The sequence below is a fragment of the Alternaria postmessia genome, assembly GCF_024291825.1.
Source record: "Alternaria postmessia strain BMP 2775 chromosome Unknown scaffold_92, whole genome shotgun sequence".
NCBI lineage: Eukaryota > Fungi > Ascomycota > Dothideomycetes > Pleosporales > Pleosporaceae > Alternaria > Alternaria postmessia.
The window spans coordinates 20,793-41,042 of NW_026260165.1; the positions used below are offsets into that span (position 1 = coordinate 20,793).

Sequence of the window (20,250 nt, forward strand, 5' to 3'; positions counted from 1 at the left end):
CATGCAAGTGTTTGCCAAGATCGCACCGGTGAACATAAGCCCGCTGGGCAGTCTTGACATGCATCTGCAAGACATCACTATGCCGAAAATGCACAGAACCAGATGAACATCACGTCGTCAATCGGTGCTATGGTCACTGACGCGCCTCGGGGCCACGTAGCTCTCCACAAACCCCGCCCCCAGATTTCGCATTCTCATCCTTCGAATCGACAATTCGAGATGCTCTCACCAATCCACCGCTGGAAATGAGAAGGAGAGCGACACATACATCCCTAGGAAGAAACATGCAAGAGGCTAATGGAGATTTCCGTAATGCAAGCAAAGCGGTTTCGAACAGGGACTGTTCCATGCTCACCACTATGCAGTAAGACGCTGAATTCTTGCAGCTACGGATCTGCGCTTCGGGCCGAGGCGCTAAGCACCTGCCCGTTGCTATGATCCATGCTGCACTGGCCGTACGATGTAAGGCCACAAACTTAATCTAGCCGAATCTCACTCCACACCGCCCACGTCTGTATGAGTCTCTACTCAGCAACTGCTTACTACATGTTAGTCATCGGGGTATTTCCGCCGGCTCAACGTTCCGCTCCCGTAGTAGACGATGCATGTTGCGACGTGATCATGTGAGCAGCTTCCGGATTTGCTCAGAATGGTAGCATCCGAGACTGGCGTTGAACTTCATCATTGAACGGTCCAAGAAAACGTTGTCTGTCTCAACATACTAGGCGACTTTCCTAGCGACACGCAGTCTAGTTCGCCAGCACAGTTCATCCTCTCCAACCTATACGATCGGGCCAAAATCAAAGGCCAGTTATCGGAATTCGATCGAATCAAGAAGGCAATCGAGATGATGGGAGCCTTCTTGACGAAGTCTTCACGGCACGACAGTGGAAAAGAATATGTTCCCATACCCAACCCTGAGTCTGGCACCCCAGAGAACCATCACAGCAGAGAAAGACGCGGGCGTCTACCGAAAGGTGTCGTTATGGTGTCTCTTGCCGCTGTTCTGGTGCTGCTGATTCCAGTCACCTACTTCCTCTTCGCCGCAAGTACACGGAGTGGCGCATTCAATCACACCAGCCTACCCATCCAGCATGACGACAAAGGCACATTCATAGCCTGCCCAGAAGACCCTTCGTCGGCGCGGAAATCAGGCTGTTCTTTCGACCTTCTTGCCAACGGTTGGATTCCAGACCCTTGCTTTGACGCAACTATGCACCACGACTTCGTGGATGGCAAGGACTACGGTTTCTTCGAGGATCGAAATGGCGAGCACCGGGTACATCAAAACACAGTCATGGAAGGAGATAACAGCAGGTACCCAGATGGGCTCTGGGTGACCTTTGAAGAACACCACACACATTGTCGTTACTTGGTCAACGGATCTATCAGAGCCGTCTCGCGACCTCATGGAGCTTTTCTTGACGTGTATCTGGATAGGGATCATATGATGCATTGCTATGGCGTTCTCGGAGAACATCGAAACTCTGACCATATTGAGACGTATGTCAAGGCTTTTTTCGAATCGCGCAAATGCTACGTTCGTGATTGAGCTTCATCAGACTCTCGAACTGTTTGCTGTTAGTGGGGTAATGATCTCTAGCCTAGAAACAATCGCAAGCTACTATGTGAGAATCTCACTCTCATTGGTTCCTGGTTCCTGATATCCGCAGTTCAACGACTGGCCAAGTTTTGTCGCTATGCCATCTCAATACCCTAATATGACGCTTCGGGAGTGGTGATGAGATGATCGCTGGTGTGCTGTACAGGCGGGCGGAAGAGGTGGGGCTGTCCAAGCGGGCGCCGTGGCAACATCAGCGCCAGAGGGCAGGAACGCCATCCTCTCTAGGTATCTATGCATCACGACTTCACCAGTACCACTAACTCCACAGCGGTCTTACACAACCTCTAGCTTCTTGCATGTTTCGTATCAGCGCGACGTTGCATTCGCACAGCCTCGTAAATACGCGTCCACAGTGGTCCGTGATGGTGACATGCCAACTCGCTGCATTAACGAAGAAGAAAACAACACAAGATACCAAAAATGGTTGTCGTTACTTATTGGCTATAAATCACAGCCTCTCGACGAATAGCAAACGTCGCTAGGGTCAGCGTTTCATCTATGAAGCTCGTTTAGCTTTAACTCGGACCAATCGTGTTCAGAGTACGACGAGAGGATTGTAGCAGGCTGTGTTGCAAGCTGTCTATATAAGCACTGTGACTTTGCCGCAAAGCTTGCAGCTCTTTTGCTGTGTCTCACGTTTAGCTATTCCATGTAACCCTCCACTCTGTCTTTCACGAAATAATGGTATTCATTTCTCATGCGCTTGATCTTCACCGGAGAGAGGGGAGACCCTTGGAGGTTGCTAACATCTTCCAGAATATGGGATGGCGTTTAATGCTTGTCATCCGTACATATGACCAGTTGCAGTTCCCTTTTTTCAAGTTTGTTTGTTATATATTGTGGCTCGGAATTGGAGCCTGTGTGATTATCGGCTCCCATCTCGGGCTTGGTCACCGAGACTTTGCTGCCACATTCGATGTTCGAAACTACGTATTGGTATGTGAACCAAAACTTCGTTGCGTAGATTGGAGGATGTCACTAAATTTCCAAGTCAATAGTCTTGGCCAACGTAAAACCCCAAACAAGGTTTACATGGCAGGTCTTCTGGCGTATATACTATTTTTGTGCAAGAGACCAAAGGGACTTCATTATGGATTATACCATGGCCTGGAGTATGGAGCCAGGATATGATTTGGAGGTCATCATTTTGTTGGACAATGGCTGTCGTTTCTCGGTTCCTTGTTCGGGCAGAGCGGACGATAAAGATCTTTTGACACAACTGCGTATGTTTTACGAACTGCAACGCACAAAACGTGGACTCTTCGAATTGGTCAGCGTCAAGTCGGTTCAAAGGATTGATTTGGTAAAGGTAGGATTCCATTACCATCCTTATGTCTCTTCTTTGACAGTCTAACACTCCTGCCTACCACTAGCTTCACAACGGCAATACAGCAGGCAAGCGACTCAAAGACCCACTGGATCTAGGTCGATACGGACCCTATGGTCGCCAGTCTCACTACTTTGAGAATCCATCCGAACTGGATGGCGATACCATAAAAAGCAGACTCGCTAGGGAGGAAGTGTTAGCACCGCCTGGCCGACAGCGGCACGCACTCAACATCGTAAGCAGCTGGGATCCGCAGATGACTAGTATAGTCATCCTCTTTCCCATTGTGCTAAGTCTTATTATATCGATTGTCTGGTCTGTTGTGGCCTCAACGACGTTCAAAACAGATGTCCAAACTAGCACGCAGACTGGCTTTACCATCGGTAGCTACGTCGTTACCGCGGGTATATCCCTGAAACAATCTTTCAGCCATTACTCGGATAACTAATCGTGACAGGTGCCCTGTTAGTCGCCTTGGTTGCGTTCCTTGACAGCAAGGTCGACGCGCCATAACGGATTTTCGTGGCGGAGCATTCGGCTGCGTTCAGGAAGCTCTCAAAACCAGTCGCTTGCTAGTGCTCCGCTCCTCTCGCCGCCAGCATGATGTACTGCTAATTTTGACTTTGCAGCGACAGTAGCTATTTCGGATGAATCAACGACAAGAGATGTCGTGTCAAGAAGCGCAAGCGAACTGGAAGAGGGTGCAACGTTGCGGAATAACAAACGCTAGTCTATCCGATCAACGGTTCAGAGATGTGTGTATGGTTTGTGGCGGTGGGTAAAAAGGAAGAAGAGGTAGACGTTGGTAGGGGAGACCTGTGTTGTACTTGGACTACTGGTACTTAGCGTTTCAGATAGACGACCAGATGCATTACCTCAACCAAAGCTTACTCCAACCTCATGTGTTTGGCGCAACGCAATATAAGCTACGGTTGTTTCTTGAGCTTTAGCAGCGGGAAAGTTGAAGTAGCCGGCTGGACCCTGTTGTGTTGATTACGTTCCCATGATCAAGGACGGCTGAGATTTGTTCCAACACACTGTCGGCCTATTGGCGATCACTCGAGTCTTCAACGAAGTAAAAGTCTTGAACCGCAAACGACGCTTGGCTGTTTCCAAAAGCGTTGAGTGTGGTTGTTGTCGCGATTATGCTTGTAGTCGCCAAACCCAGTTTGGAATATAGACCGCATGAAAACAACAACATGATGATTTTCAGGATAGTCGTTCGTTACAGACGACCGACGTTCGAAAGCGGGCCGAAGCCAAAGGACGCGACTCGATTGCATCATGCAAGTGTATGCGTAGTCGGCACGTGAAAAGGGTAAGCGACGCGTTAATCGGGTAAAATTCAATGTCAATGGCAATGTCAGCAAATGTCGCGGCAGGGAAATGGCATTGTGGTTGGGTGCAGGTGTTCGCATTGTCTTTGCAGTGATTTGCACGGGATGAAACCTGGACACGATCGACACCTGGGCATGACGCTAAATTTAGTCTCCCGGCTGCGCCACTGCCCTAAGGCAAGAACATTAGGTTATTCAGCCGATGCGCTCAACAAAAGACGGGCGGCAGCCTGCCTGATGGAGATGATTTGCAGTGATGATGGGAGAGGTTTGTCGTGATGCTTGACATAGCATGTAGTCCATCCTTATATCACAATCAAAATAAGAGCAATCCCGCCAATAGCGCTAGGGGCGCGGCGGATGTGGCACTTCCGCATTCTGCAGTTGTTAAAAGTGTATTTGTGAGCCAATCACATGCGCGTCTGCTCCGTCGGCATCACGATTAAGCGTGAGAGGTCGCCCTACTCCTTTACACAGAAAAGTGGTAGTGGCATGACGATGACGTTTCGAGAATGCCTGCGATAGCAGACGTATTAATGCAATGGATCTTGCCCTGCTCGCCGGCGCGCAGTATCGTCACCGTCGCGCGTCTACGAAAACAGACCTTCCCGCACCTTCTCTGTGGCCAACCGTCGAGTCGAAACGGAAGGAGCGTGCTGTGCACCGGTATACGAAGCTAGCGCCTTGTCGCGCTTTCTGTGGCCTGGCTTTCCTCTTCCGCTGCACCCCACCGTAAACATTCGCCTCAGGAGTTTGCCTACCAGCGCTGCGGGTCACTCCAGCTTTCCAACCTCACCCGCCTTCGATTCCTACACTCGCTATACGACTCTTTTTAATCCCCCTCTTGTCCATGCACTGCCGCTGCTGATCACCCGGGCCCCGTCGCCCCTGCCAACTCAGCGTCGTAGCTTCCTCTGACGCCTGTTTCACTCGCTGCAGGCTTACCCTCGCTCGCTGTAGTACTCCTCCTCAGCTGCGCCCCAACGGATCCCATACCAGAGCAATTCGACCTACACCCGCCCACCACACTTTCGAGCCGCACACGACACCCTCACGCCGACCCACGATACCTCGCCGACCCACGACGACCGCGTTGAGAGGCAGACTGGAGGGTGAACATGAAGAGGGGGACGTCATAATGGCCGTTACCACCTCACGCGATGACGCGCTACGGCTACCTGACAATGCTCAGCTCGAGATGCCCTGCCTTCAACCCACACAGACGCCCCCACGATCGAGACGGAAACATTCCACGTTGCCGACCCTAAGCGCATTCTTTCCCCTTGTCCTCGTCCTGGCCATTGCCTCCTTCCTCCCGCTCGCGAGCGCCGTATTTGTAAATTTCGAAGATTGCCTGACACGAGTCTACCTGGCCGATGGCAAACAGACACCCTACCTCCGCTTCACGCCCGAGTACGTCTGGGCTGACTTCAGTTCCGAACACTTGCTGAACGTCACCGTCTACGGAAATGTCTCCGGCCAAGCCCAGGTTGGCCCCTACCCACCGCTGGACGACGACAACTGGAAGGACCCAAACATGACCTTTGGCAAGATTGTGAGACTCGCGCCGAACCACAAGCACTTCACTACTTTGTTCTGGAGCAACAGGGTCCTGTCATACTCGGCATACACGGCTCCCCCCACCTCGTTCTGTGACTCCGTCCTCAACACAAGCTGCCCGGTCGCCCCTTCCTTTAGTGGTAACTTGAGCGAGTTCTGGACCATGCCCGCCGTCAGTGTTGCACACAAGTTTGACAGCTCGTATGCCTTCTCAACATGGGCCTCGACACTGCGCATCGTCTCTGGTGACGACAATGCCCAGGCTCTTGGCTGCATATCTGCCAACATCACCCCAGATCTCGGCAAAACACTTACGGATGCGTTATGCTACTTCCCGGCTGCGATACTTACACTCGTGGCTATTGCAACCGTCTTTGCCGCTACGTGCAGCCCCTGGGGAACCTCGAACATCTTCCGCTGGACCACCAACTACGGTCGAGACGAGGACTTGTTGCGCTTGGTCACCCCCGGATTTGGAGATTGTCTGCAGTACATCCAGTTCGTCGTATTGGCAGGTAGTCTCAGTCTAAACTACCCCGGCTACTTCCAACCCGCCATCAGCCAGGCCAGCTGGTCAATTCTTTTGTGGAACCAAAGCTTCGTTAGTGGAGGTAATGGATCCCAGAGTCTTGTTGACGGCATCTACTTCGCCAACGGAACGTACGGTCTGACTCGGCTTGGCCAGTATGTCGGTATGACCAAGGAGCGTGACATATGGGCATGCATGGCTATCTTCCTGCTAGTCCTCATCGCCTGTGTCGTTGTGCTTACCCAACTTGGTTTCTTCGTACGCTGGCTCTACCGCTGGCTAACTCAAACGCAGGACGGTGACTTGACAGGGAAAAACTTCGCCTTCACAGCTGGCAACATCATCCGTGTCGTTTTTAACTATTTCCTGCTTCCCATCATAGCACTATCCTTGTTCCAGCTCGTGGTTGGCCCGCGCTCGCCGGCTACCGTCGTCTCTACAGCAGTCATCATGCTTATCGTCGTTGCTGGAGTAGCCACCTGGATCTTCTGGTTCATCTTCACCACACGCCCTCGCGCCCACTTGTTCGACGACCTTCCCACAGTTCTGACCTACGGACCCCTCTACAATACTTATTCTGATGATGCGGCGCCGTTTTCCTTCATCCCTGTCTTGCTCACCATCATCCGTGGTATTGCTATCGGTGCTATTCAGCCTTCTGGTATTGCTCAAATCATCATACTTGCTATATGCGAAGTGATTCTGATTCTCACCTTGCATGCCTTCCGCCCTTTCCAGTCCAACACTTCGATGAACGCCTACCATACCTTCTTCTCGACTGTGCGACTTATCTGCGTTCTCCTCTCGGTGGCGTTCGTACCGTCCCTTGATGTAGACGAAGCACCAAAAGGCTGGATTGGGTACATCATTCTATTACTTCACGCGATTGTCTTGATATTTGGCTTTTTCCTAAATGCTCTTCAGACAATCATCGAGGTCTCTGCCCGACTTACAGGTGCAGGAGCTGACACGCGAGGTGGTCTTACCAAGGTCTTCGGAAAGCGACAGCTGTCGAAACGTAACGGCCGCCGAACGACTCGCGGCAGTCTCAACTCGAATGCCGCCATGCTATCCCACGATGAGAATAAGAACATACAGCTCATGAACAGCCGTTCTCGGAGTTTGTCTGCCAGTTCAGCTGTTCTTCTAAATGGACCATATGACCGGGATAGCCAACGCGCAAGTGTTGGATTTGACGGCTTCAGCCAGGGTGACTACGGAAATGTCAGCCCAACTCCAGGATCAGGTGCAGTACCTTTCACGTTCTTAGGCGGATCATCAGGTCAGAGCTCCCGTCGACCAACCATGGGCACCATGGACGCCGCGGATCCTTACTATCGACCTCCACGCCCTCGTAAACATACTATGGATTCTATGACTACTCCGGCGCCCGGAAAGGGACCCTTAGGAAGTGCAGACATTGTGGATGCACCATACTCTGATAGTATGGATGTCGAAGCTATCAAGGCTGGTGAAGGCCCATCTCGTGGCTCTGGAACACCTGCCCCGGCCTATCTGCGGCTGAACCGCGACGACTCTGATCCCAATCTCGACAGACGGAACAACAACAACAACACCGATTATTCAGTACGCGAGTCTGACTTTTACTACGGACTTCGCGGCCCTGCCCTGTCTTCGCAACCCACGCGAAAGTTGAAGACGGGACCAGCGGATCCAATGAGTCCTGTATCGTCGGCTACCGGTTGGTTCAAGAGCTTGAACTTGCTGGGTGGGCGCAAGAAGGAAAAGAGTAAGGGTTTCGAGGTTGTTAGGAGCACGCGCATGCCGCCACAGATGATGGCTGTTGAAGAAAACGTCGAATCGCCAGAGGTTGTGCAGGAGCCATATCGTGATAGTCCAGAATCGCCTCCGCGAGCTCGGAACGTATCTGGAGGATCGGGCGTGGCGACAGCGGCGGTCTTGACTGGCGAGAGACGAGACTCTACCGATAGCGATTCGGATACGAGCGAGGACGAAGAAGATTACGGTCCCGTGGACCGTGTCTCACCCACTGCGCCGGCCCTGGGGCCTATCGAGAGCTTTGGCGGAATTGAGCTGCCCAGTAGGATTGGGTCGCGTGCCTCCCGCGTTACACAAGCAACAGGACCCCCAAGTCGCGTACCCTCAATACCACGGAAGAACTCCAGGCGTACAAAGTCTACGGAAGCAGCTTATCTTCCAGACCGGTTGTCCACAGTCATGGACGTGCCAACATCGGAAAGCCCGATGAGTCAAAGACGAAGTCAACACCTGCAACCAGGTGGAGCTGGCGGATTACCTATTCGCCTACCTTTTGGATCTACAGACCCTTCACCAGAGCGCTCGCCTGGGCCATCGGCGGCGTCAAGCATATATCGCAACGACGGCACGAGTTTGCATGCGCCAACACCAATTGGCGGAACGTCGGAGCGACCCCTCAGCACTGGAGTTGTTCAGCATCATGTTACTCAGGACAGCGTGGAGCGGAACGTGTACGACGCGGGAAGCCACCTGGAAGCGTCGGCAGAGATTGTGGACCGGAGTCGCAGTGGCAGCACGCAACACAGCGGACGCAGCTACAAGAGATGAGGTCATTTCATTCAGATGTTTTCGGCACATTATCAAGGGACTGATATGTCCCATTTGTAATCTCGATTTTGGCGCACAACGCGCACTTACGAGTCTCATTACTGTACAGTTGTTCAAAAGCGATTTTGATGGCGTTTCTTGGAATATGTGAGCGATTGGCTCTTTAGGGCGTAGACGTGGGCGCTATATACTATCTTGAACTACTACATACAAGCGAGGTTGGAGGACGCTGGTAAGACCAGCACGTACAATAGTAATCTTAGTCAATTTGAGACTACCTATAGGAGTCTATGCGAAGCTTTTTGACATGTGAAGAGGGCTGGGGGGGATGCGTCGGCGATTCGTTGTTCCTTGACGAGGCTAAGGCAGGCGTGGCGGCGCAGATGGTCGCGTGAAGGGGCTAAGATAACGGCGATATGACGCCTGAGGCATTCAGACACGACGAAGCTCACGAACCCCTCGAAGCTAGCTGTTTTCCCTTGTTTGGGCCGTGCTACGTCTCGCGTCACCTGTTCTCTCTGGTCTGCCTTTGCTCCTCCTGATAGCCTGGACCTTGTCCCCTTAATCACGAGCGGCGCAGCGAGTGGTTGCAGTTCCCCTCGCCGAGCCGACGCGCGCAGGACCCACCCACCTCCGGCCTCTACACCGCAACCCAAGGCCGCGCAACTGATAGGTGAGTGGAAGCTACTTGGAGTGTGGCCACGTGCTGATTGGAAGAAGCAGCACTGTTCAGAGCATATTACTAAAAACGGTGCGAGCGTTGTTAGCAGAAAGAAGTGGCGGCATGTTGCCGTGAGCCGGCCGACTTTCTCTACGAAGACCGCCCCTCCCGTTCACGTCGCATAAGCAGAGGCTCACTTGCCTTCGATTTCGGCGCAGTGGAGATAGGTTGAAACTGTCCTCCGTCTTCGGTCACGTCGATCCGTCATAAGACCTCCCAGATGCCTCCGAACGCCCACCAACGCCCGAGCGGTCCTTTCACCCACAACTCGCACGCATACGGCGGTCAGTATGACGGAGCGAGTAGCAGTGTAGACGGACAACGCGAGGCTGTCATAGGGAGCAACTCCAGACATCATTCACAGGGTGTTGTTGCCTCCCATTTCCTGGCTCAAGACCGCGAAACGTGGATGGACTTTCTGAGAGACGGTACCGAGACCACTGTCAACCAGCAACCACAGTCTGCAAACTCCTCCCCCGCTGCCGCCTCCGAAGCCCGCTCAAACCCCTCCTCCTCACGTTACACACTTCCAAACCGCCCCTCACCACGCACCGAGTCGTCCTCCTCTCGCAGCTCCGATCGCAAGCGACGCCTCACGACCGCTGACTCGCCTCTAAGACGACCATCGAGCATACGCATGCATTCGGAGAACACTGGAGACTCGAATACCGACCCGATCGTGTTGGACTCGTCGCCTGCTTCGAATAGACCACTTCCACCCACTCCAACCATGGGGGTTGCATCACATACGCATACGGGGCCGATGAGGAGGCAGAGTGATATCGTGCTGCCGCCATGGCAGCCGGATAGCGAGGTCTCGCAGTGTCCCGTGTGCAGGAGGCCCTTTTCGTTTTTACTCCGCAGGCATCACTGCAGGTACGTACGAAATCTCATATTCCAATAGCATGGGGCATAAGACGTTGCCATCTGAGGTGCTTCGGCTTTATCCGAGGATACGGCTATATCGACTATGAACAGCTCACTAACTGCGGAGACAGGAAATGCGGAAGAGTCGTATGCGCTTCCTGTTCGCCCCATCGCATCACCATTCCCCGCCAGTTCATCGTGCATCCGCCATCTGAAAGCACGGCGAACTTCATCGACCTGACTGGCGAAGATGAGAATGCTATGTCGCCATTCGGCCCGTTCCGCAATCCAGCGCTAGGCGGCGGCGAAGAAGTCCGCGTTTGCAACCCATGTGTCCCTGACCCAAACTTTAGTCCACCACCCCGATACGACTCACTTGGTCATGGGTCGCGCCCCTTTCCACCTCGATCGACACAGGTGCCATCTGCGCCGCCGCCGCATCCTCGTGCACACAGGAGTAGTTCGAGTGTACATGATGCGAGTCGCTTTACAGGTCAAGGACAGACACATGGTGCACGTGATACCTCCAATGAGAGTAGTCAGAACAGAAGAGTGAGTTATCATGGTAATTCCAATATTGGAGAAAGACGCCTTCCACCACTCCCTCCATCTGCGATTCAGCAGCAACATCAACATCCCCACCACCGCGCCCCTTTGATCTCCCAAACCATAGCCAATAACCGCGCTCGACAAGCGCAAAACCACGTAAACTTTGGCTACGGATCTTTCTCCGGCACCAGTCCGTTTGGCCAAGCGACATCCACGCCTGTGCCTCCTCCTCTGCAGCCACAGCACGCTCAGCCACCCAGGCCTAGAAGACAGATTCCCGAAGAAGACGAATGTCCCATCTGCGGCGAAGAACTACCACCAAAGGGTCCAGATGGTGACGATGCGGAGAGAACGCAGCACATTGAGGAATGTATTGCTTTACACTCTGCTTCCCCTGGTCCTACGGCGGCGTTGAATCGAACGCAGACGCAGAATAGCCAGAGTTTGCCTACTCAGCGGACGCGTGGTATGAGTAGTGCGGGTGCGAATCTCAATAACAATCATCATAATAACAATGGCGGCGAAGGGGCTAGTAACTTGCAGAATCGAATGAGTCATGCTGCTAGGGGCATGTTTCCTTATGTGGCGACGGAGAAGGATTGTGTGGATGAGGAGGGGAGGGTGGCCGAGTGTACGATTTGTCTCGAGGATTTTGAGGCGGGGGATAAGATGGCTAGGTTGGTTTGTTGGTGCAAGTTCCATGAGGTATGTTTAATCTTGAATGAAGTGTGAGATGCAATGCTAATGGGAGAACAGACTTGTATCAAGGAGTGGTGGGATAAGAAGGGACGGGGGGCTTGTCCTACGCATCAGTTGCAGGAATAAGGGGTTGTGCTGTTGGGTATTGCACTGTTGGTTGCAATGGCGCATGGTGGCTTCCTATAGATGGGGTCTGGTTCTGGCGTTATTTGTGGTATACCCCTCCATCATTCTTTAGCATCTGGTATCTCGCAGTAGTTATAGATCGCCCCTCTTTTGGAACGTGGTGGCGTAGCATAGTTGCGGATAACATTATTACTACACTCATTATATCTGGTGGTTCGATGCGCGTTGGTGACATTGTATCAATCTCCGTTTCTTTTGCGTCAATACTGTGTATTGTGATGTGGATATCTTGATATGGGATACAATTTGACAGCTGTAGATGGGATGTGTTATGCGCGGCGTTCTTCCCGCTCCTTCCCCGCGGCTGCCTAGAGGTCAGCCAACAACCCAGCTCTCACTGTTCACGGCACTCACCTCTCTACAAGCACATTGTCCGGTAACGACATGCTTTTTTCATGCTTTCGATGTCTTCGTTCAACCAATCGAGACGACATTCGCGATTCTGTTCATGTCATGTCTTCTCCAATTAGCGATCAAGCGACGACGGACTGCGCGCATGGAGGCCAACTTCTTGAGTCGGAAACACAACAAGACAGTTGCGCTGCGATATATCCACCAACTCAAACAAGCCTAGCGAATCCAAAAAGAGAAACATCCAAACACGAGCCTCTCCCAGTTGACGAACAATCTATACGTCTCATCACGATTGAGCCTACTTTATCACAACCCGACGGACTTATTCAGTGTTCTATGTCACACACCAGGCTACTGGGTGCCCACTACACATGTTTGTCGTACAGATGGGGAGATCCTGAACCCCGTAAGCTCATTCTCCTCAATGGAAAACAGGCTCTCATTCAGACAAACCTTTTCGACTTCTTGGACACAGTCCATTCGACGTACCGAGATCCAATCTGGATAGATGCTCTTTGTATTAATCAAGATGACTCAGCGGAGAAGAACCATCAGGTTTCTCAAATGGGCGAAATCTACTCGGGAGCTCGGTGCGTTCACGCATGGCTGGGCCGACCTTCAGAGCCGCCGAATGGATGTAATAGTATACTAGAATATCTGAACCAAGAAGTATACGATCGAATGAGAAAAGAAGAAGAAGAAACAAAGTGGCCTGGTACACTACACAAGCCTCTCGAAGAAGACTTGAAGGCAGTTGTACAAGCTTGTGTCATGAACAAAAAGGTCCTCTTTGGATGGTTAACGACAAACATTTACAAGAACAAGTATTGGCAGCGATGCTGAATCATCCAAGAGATCATCCTGGCGCGCCATGTCGTTGTTCGGTTGGGCTCCTACACAAGCGAAATCTCGCAGCTCGTCGAAGTCGCTGTCCGATCGAATATGCGGCAATTCAGAGCAAGTCCCTTCGCTCAGTTCTCAGTACTCAGCATTGGACGCAGCAACATTATCGGCAAAGGTCTAATCACGCTACTTGCTGACTTCTCAATGGCAAGATCCACTCTTGATCAGGATCGCATTTTTGCTTTCGTCTCACTATGTCGAGAGAAGGCAAGGATTGAGATCGATTACACGAACTCGGTCGAGCAACTTGTCTACGAAACCTTGACAGTCTGTCAGGGATCTTTGTGTTTATGCTCAGCCCTTGTCGTCTGTTTGACTCTCTTTGGTCCAAAACCTGGGAATGAATGTATCTTGACTCTCCACATTGGCCTCGAGATTGATGTGCGTGGCCTTCGGTCTAGCTACTGGCAAGAGGGGCAGACATTCCAGCTTGATGAAGACAGGGAATCAGCACACCACAGAAGAAACGTAAGCGTGAGGCAAATCAGCTCTGTGAAACAGTACGATCCTCGACATACATGCTCTCTCATACCAATACTTCTACGGTATCTCTTTGGTGGTGCTATCGTGGTTCGTCTCTACAAAGATTGTCCTTCGCAATCTACGTACAACACCAAGGAGGACTACTTTCTTAGTGATCTTCACAGCAATACAACCATACCGATCCGTTCGCTCACAGATCGATTCAGTAATCCGGAAGATTGGATCGGCATCGAGGACGAGCAGAATTACATATCTACTCGAACTTTCACCGTCCGGAATGAACAAGCTGGTCATCTGATTTGTGTACCAGTTGCGGTCCTTCAAAAATTTCTGCAGAAGCTTCCCAACAGCAGTGATTTCTTCTTTCGACCTCTGAGACAGTCTTTAACATTGTGTCAGAGGGCTTTAGGGCAGAAGAGTGACTGTATCGGATGCCCCACGCTCTTTCGACTGAGACAAGGACCGTAGGATGTACACGATACGCTTGCTACTGTATGCCGAAAGCTGATATGGGTAACCCTCTCTGATTTTTCTTGAGTACACCAACTCATGGTACAAGGAACCATGTTTTACAATAGCTTTTCGCTTTGAAGATTTGGGCCTTTCGGGGCATGTTCATCGCGGCCTGTGACAGGAGCCGGTTCAGGGCAGATGCGGGCACCAGTGCTAGCCCCGCGGGAGGGGTCGGGCAGATCATCGGCCCATCAATTTCTTGGTTCCCGACACGTCACATCTGTTGTCCTTCAGCCTTCTTCTAGTTTCGCCCTCGCATCGTGATGCAATATATTGCTGTTGCTCTGATTAAGCCTTTGAAAATGCACACACAGAGAAAATCACATCGACGCGACGGCCTTGGGAGGCCAATGTGTCCATCGAAGATGCGAAAACCATCGCGCGACACGCGACCCGGCTACAACGCGTGAGCACTTCGCTTGCGCAAGAGCGCCTAACGTCTGCTTTTTCGTCCTTGACCACATATATCAGGCTGAGGATTCATGACGCCTGTCATGGATGTATGCACTCGATGGTAGGGTGTGGTCGATGCAAGGCTCGAGAAGTCTGTCATAGGTCGAGATGGACCTGCATCCGCTGAGGCTTGCAGTGGCTGCATGAAAAGGCAAAAGAAGGCAAACAGGCGTTCGTATTACCACAGCGGTTAGGCTTATCGCTGTGTCATTTGACGAAAGAACTACGTGTCCTACAGTCTCAGCCGCTCGTCATGGCCTGCACAATGAAGCCTGTATCGACGCATTGACTTGATGCAGCCACGGTGAAGCCTTTCACCGGCCGCTACGAGTTTCTTCGCAGAATTTGTACCGCTACGGGAGGCCAAATCATGTGAGTGGCAGATGAGTACGTCAGGTGCTTACATAGCTGTGTTTACGTCCTGTTGCTTGCCCTATTGCTTGCGTAACCTTGACTCACAGCCACTCCTTTAAGCCGTTTCAGCACAATGAATACCTATCTACCATGGAACTTTTCAACGTCTTCCGTTAATCTCAAACAGGCACTTATGGATGAGATCAAACGACGGTCCGAACACAACCATTTGCCCCACCGTGGTGGATTTCTGACGTTCGAATTCATCGACGAGCTCTTTACTATTGGTAATATTGCTGAACAACTCCGACTACGTCAAGAAGGCCCTAGCCTTTCATGGAAAGAACGACATCGCCTCGCGCAATCCATCAAACGAGATCAGCAAAAGCTTTACGCAATTCTTCTTCTCATGGATAAGTCGAACCGCCTGACTTTAAGTAAAGCTAGGGACTTCACCGACAAGATCCTTTTTCCCATTGCGCAGCCTGGTCTTGCTTCTCTTCCATGCTCCTTAGAGAAGTTAGAGAAACCGGAATACTCGATTTTATTCCACGACATTGCCTCTGAATTCTTTGTGAAGCAGTTCGTGTTTCCACCGAGCTTGTCGACGACACCGACTCCAACCTACCCATCATACTTCATATTTCCATTCGCGAGCGCGCGTCTCCCAGTCGATCATGGTTCATATGGCGATGTATGGAAGGTAGAGATCCCCAAAGGATTCTTGGAACCTTTACAGCACGGAGAAACCTCCAAGGTATCTATGGCCTCGTCTAAACTCAGGCAATTTGGTCTAATGAATATTCTAGAACGTCTTTGTTGCCTACAAAAGGATTCGGAAGCAAGACACGACGTCTTGGAAGAAGGTAGATCTGGAGTATAAAGTACTACAACAACGGCCTCACAATAACATCACGCCCTTGTGGGGCAGCTTCTTCGCAGGTATAGAAGACACTCAACATCCACAGAGCACTGCTCAATGCTTGTACTTGTTGTCGCCTGTAGCAGACATGAGTATGCAAAAGTGGATCAGCGATGAGAGGGCTGAGCATAACAACTTCGAGTTTATTTACTTCGACACGATGCTAGCTCTCGCATCTGGACTCGCATATATTCACAGAGAAATCGACGACTTCGTGGCCTACCATCGCGATATAAAGCCAAATAATATCCTACTCTTTCCTGGTGACAACGATAAGGTCATATGGAAGTTTTGCGACTTCGGTACCTCGAATCTCAAGTCCGCAAATGAAACCAGAACCACGAGTATGGTTACAACTGAGTACTGGGCCCCTGAAGAATACTTTGAGACTCGTACAGAGGACAAAGGGCTAACGCGTGGTCGCCCACATGATGTTTTCTCTCTCGGATGTGTGTTCCTTTGCTTGACAACAATATTGCACACGGGCCTTGACGGTTTTGCAAACTTTAGAAAACGGCGAGAGAAAGCAGACAAGAGTGACAAGACCTCACATTTGAAGGGTGCGTTCCACAAAACGATGCCGGCGGTACAACGTTGGATTGAGAACTTGCATAAGAAATGCAAGGAAAACCCAACGCAGGAAGTGTTGGGCCGCGAAGTATTAGTTCTTATCTCGGAGATGCTACAACCAATCGATAAGCGTATATACTCATGGGAGGTAGAGGTAGACTTGCATATCCTTGAGCAGTTGGAAAATGACTCTACGAGCGTGGTGGATCGTCTGCGCCAGACCATACATGGATCAAGAGGCTACAACTCGAAAACAAAGCACAATCCTTATAGACGCGCAAAGGCAAAGGCTGATAAAGAGGATACGTATAGACCCAAGCGTTCAGAAGAATTCTTCCGTGTGATGGAAGAGTTTGGCTGGCATGATTACTCACCGCAGTCTACTACCAGTAGCTCTCAGCGAATGTCGGGCCGATCAGTCTACTCAAATCTTCCGCCGCTATCCGATCAAGATACGCTTTGTGGTGGCCAGAAACTGTACCAGGAGATATCGAATTATTTTTCGAGATCTGATATTGTAGCACTTTACGGAGTTGCTGGCATCGGGTAAGCTGGGCCGAGCGCTAGGCGATCTTCTTACTGAACTATCTGTAGGAAATCCAGAAACGCCTTTGAGTATGCCCGACAATTCACGAGTCTCAGTGAGCCAACTTTGGCTAGACATGTGTTCCACGTAAACGCCACAAGTGTTGAATGCCTGATACGGTCATACGATGCCATTGCAGATGTGATCAATAACTCTCAAGCCGACCCAACCGATAGGTATCGAGAAGGCTCTCTGGTCACAAGGTACACTCTTAAGCCCTGGCTCGAAGATGACAAGAACGGGAGGTGGTTCATGGTTGTAGATGGACTCAATCAGACTAGTAGCATGGCGGAACTTAGGAACTTGCTGCCTATACCAAGAGATGGCGTTGATCAGATTCTCATCACTACACGGGACCGTGCTGCGGCTAGGGGGTACTTGACGAGAAAACAGCACCTGCCACCATGCATCGAGGTAACTGCACTGAACCCCGAAGACTCGATGCGTCTCTTCATGCAGAACATCGACGAATCACAGAGACTGGATAGTACTGAAATCACGGACAAGATTGCATCTCTACTCGAGAAGCTATGGAGTCCTATCATGATCAAACTTGCCGCCGAAAACACCATTAAACGTCCAATCTCAGTCCTACACTTGGAAGAATTGGTGGAAGATAATGGGTTGTCAGAGGTGAAGGCGCCGTTCAAGTCGTATCTGGAGTACGTTCTTGAACCTCTAGATAGTGAACTTTCCATTGGTTCGAGTCGACGCTGGGAGGTTGGGACTTTATTCTTGCTCGCATTCTTTGACCCGGATGGGGTCAGTTGGGATATTTTGAAGAAGAACTATGACAAAAAGAAGAAGAAGCCGGGAAAATCTGAACTCGTAGGCGTTCTTGGGAGATTGGAGGACTGTGCCCTCATTCGCAAGGTAATGGAGAGTACTGATCACGTATACTCGATTAGCACAGGCAACATTCGACAAGCGATATTGGAAAAGATTGAGAGGGATGACGGTCTCGAAGGTCTTCTGACTCGCTACAGCAAGGCTTTGTCACTCGTCTACAAGTTCTACCAACCATTGCGCAAGTCGAAAGATTCTGCTCGACTTCGTCAGATCGAGCACTCGTTGATGCCACACTTCGAGTGCTTCTTGCGATTCACCAACAAGCACCCTCAGCGACAGAGATTTCGACTACACGATCTGGCCGTACGGGCCGTTATTTGCTTTTCGAAAGTTCTCATCGATCAAGACAGGCATAAAGAAGCCATGGACGTCACTGAGTACACTCGAGAACACTTCAAACCCGAGAGAGCCGATGAAAAACAAATGATGCTACATTTCAATCTTGGAAGGCATCTAACATCCATATACCTTACTCGTCCAAAGGACGCAACTTCATTCCATTACCGATCCAAAGCAGAAATTCTAATAGCTGAGTTGCAGTCAGTGGCCGACATGTCAAAAGGGCATGGTGTGACGTGGACGTGGTTGCCCTCAATGGATCTGAAGATCAAGTTAGATCAAGTCAAAGTTTATCGGCAAGCTACACAGTTCAGCGAAGCACATCGATTGTTATCAAATATTCAGGAAGGTATCGAGATCGCGAGTACCAAAGGTGGCCGAGGCCCTAGGCATACCAACAACGAAAGAATTCGTGGCTTCGCAGCGCGTGAACTGCAGACCCTGATCACATATCAAGACGGGTTGTTGCATACGGCCGAAGGCATCTCGAAACATAAAGGCAACCCGAGAGCTGCTCTAGAATCTTGGAATAAGGCTCGAGATTTACTTTTGAAGGCCAAGAAGGATGCCAAAAACACTCGCCCAGCCGATCAGGCGTGGCATGATGAAATACGCGCTGCGATCGCAGTTGCGAACACCAGGATTGGGCAGAAGCATCTTATCCAGGATGCGATCAAAGCACTAGAGCTCGTGTTGGACAGAACAAAAGAAAACTACGGATTGGTCCAACGTACTAAGGACGTGGAACGCAGGCTCAACGAGGCGAGGCTCAAGTCGAGTAAGCATGATGTGAAACTTGCGACGGAAAGCTCACGAGAACTCTTGGACTGGTACGCGAAGCATTGCGGGTCACATGCGAAAGACACCGAGGACTGCGCGTTGCAACTTGTGAGAGGGTTGGAGAAAATGGGGAAAATGAATGAAGCAAAAATGATCAGGAAGAAATATAGGTTGGAGAAAGACTGTAGTGATGCGAGAAACATGTGGAGTTGGGAAATGTCAATCATGGTCTTTTTCTTCTGTCTCTTGGTCGCGTCGTTCTACATGAAGAGACAGTATGCGTAAACTAGATTTCATTTTGAGCTATTTAATTCAAGCTCCGTTTCCTGTGTATGCACCATGCCTGAGAGTCCACGCAATCAATATGCCTACATCCTGGACCGCCGAAATTTTACTATGCAACAAAAGAGAATAGATGCGGCAATACATTGGATACAGACAAGGTACAGACTATTCGCGACCTGTTTGCAAAAAAGGCATAGTGACTTAGGAAGAAAAGCGCCAGGAAATGGTCAAAGGGTATAGGTAGTAACAAAAACCGGCAAACGTATGCTCCACAACAGATACGCCGAACTCCAAAGATGCCCTTGATTACATAAAGTCATTATCATCCTCCATTTGAGATAACTCCATTCAAATGTATTCCGGAAGGCAGTCTCCTATGCTCACCTCACTTCCCGTCGATAAAGTGGGCGAGCATGGGTCAATATCATCTTGTGGGATTCGAGACACGTCTTCCGTGGGCGTCTTGTTCCCAGTTCCCAGCGAAAGTGGTGGTATTGAAGATGCTTCAACTGTGGGAGTTCGAGGGGATTCGGCTGTAGGAGTTCTGTCTCCAGTGCTCACGGTGAGCGGAGGTATCAGTGGCGATCGGGGGGTAGGCGTTCTATCCCCCGCACTGTATGCAGGGTGTGAAGCGATAGCGAGGAATTGCGGGGTGAGGTATCGCGGATCGATTGGCAAGAGGAGGAATTGTGGGTACTGGGGTAGCTGGTGTTGGCTCTCGTCTTCGGCGGCCGTCGCTGAGCGATCCCCATGTGCGACAACTGTGTCGGCTGCTCGATCTGGAGGGTTTTGTGGGTTTCTGCTTGCCCTGCTCAGTCAGCATGCATTCCATACGTGCGTCGTCGGGTAGACTACTAACTGTACGCGTTGGCCGTTAGGTAGCTGCGAACTA

The 20,250-nt window shown here is 50.9% G+C and overlaps 3 protein-coding genes across 3 annotated transcripts; all 3 read left to right on the forward strand.

Moving 5' to 3' along the window:
• Positions 1-985: 985 nt before the first annotated feature.
• On the forward strand, positions 986-1,552 carry J4E82_009488 (uncharacterized protein; the record flags this gene model as incomplete). The annotated part of the gene is made up of 1 exon (XM_051735712.1): positions 986-1,552. The coding sequence occupies one exon, from the start codon at positions 986-988 to the stop codon at positions 1,550-1,552; it is 567 nt and encodes a 188-aa protein (XP_051584513.1).
• Positions 1,553-5,426: 3,874 nt separating this feature from the next.
• J4E82_009489 (uncharacterized protein) lies at positions 5,427-8,945 on the forward strand (the record flags this gene model as incomplete). The annotated part of the gene is made up of 1 exon (XM_051735713.1): positions 5,427-8,945. One exon carries the CDS (start codon positions 5,427-5,429, stop codon positions 8,943-8,945), a length of 3,519 nt encoding a protein of 1,172 aa, XP_051584514.1.
• A 7,092-nt stretch (positions 8,946-16,037) lies between these two features.
• Positions 16,038-19,358, forward strand: J4E82_009490 (uncharacterized protein; the record flags this gene model as incomplete). The annotated part of the gene is made up of 2 exons (XM_051735714.1): positions 16,038-17,065; positions 17,114-19,358. The coding sequence occupies 2 exons, from the start codon at positions 16,038-16,040 to the stop codon at positions 19,356-19,358; spliced, it is 3,273 nt and encodes a 1,090-aa protein (XP_051584515.1).
• Positions 19,359-20,250: the final 892 nt, after the last annotated feature.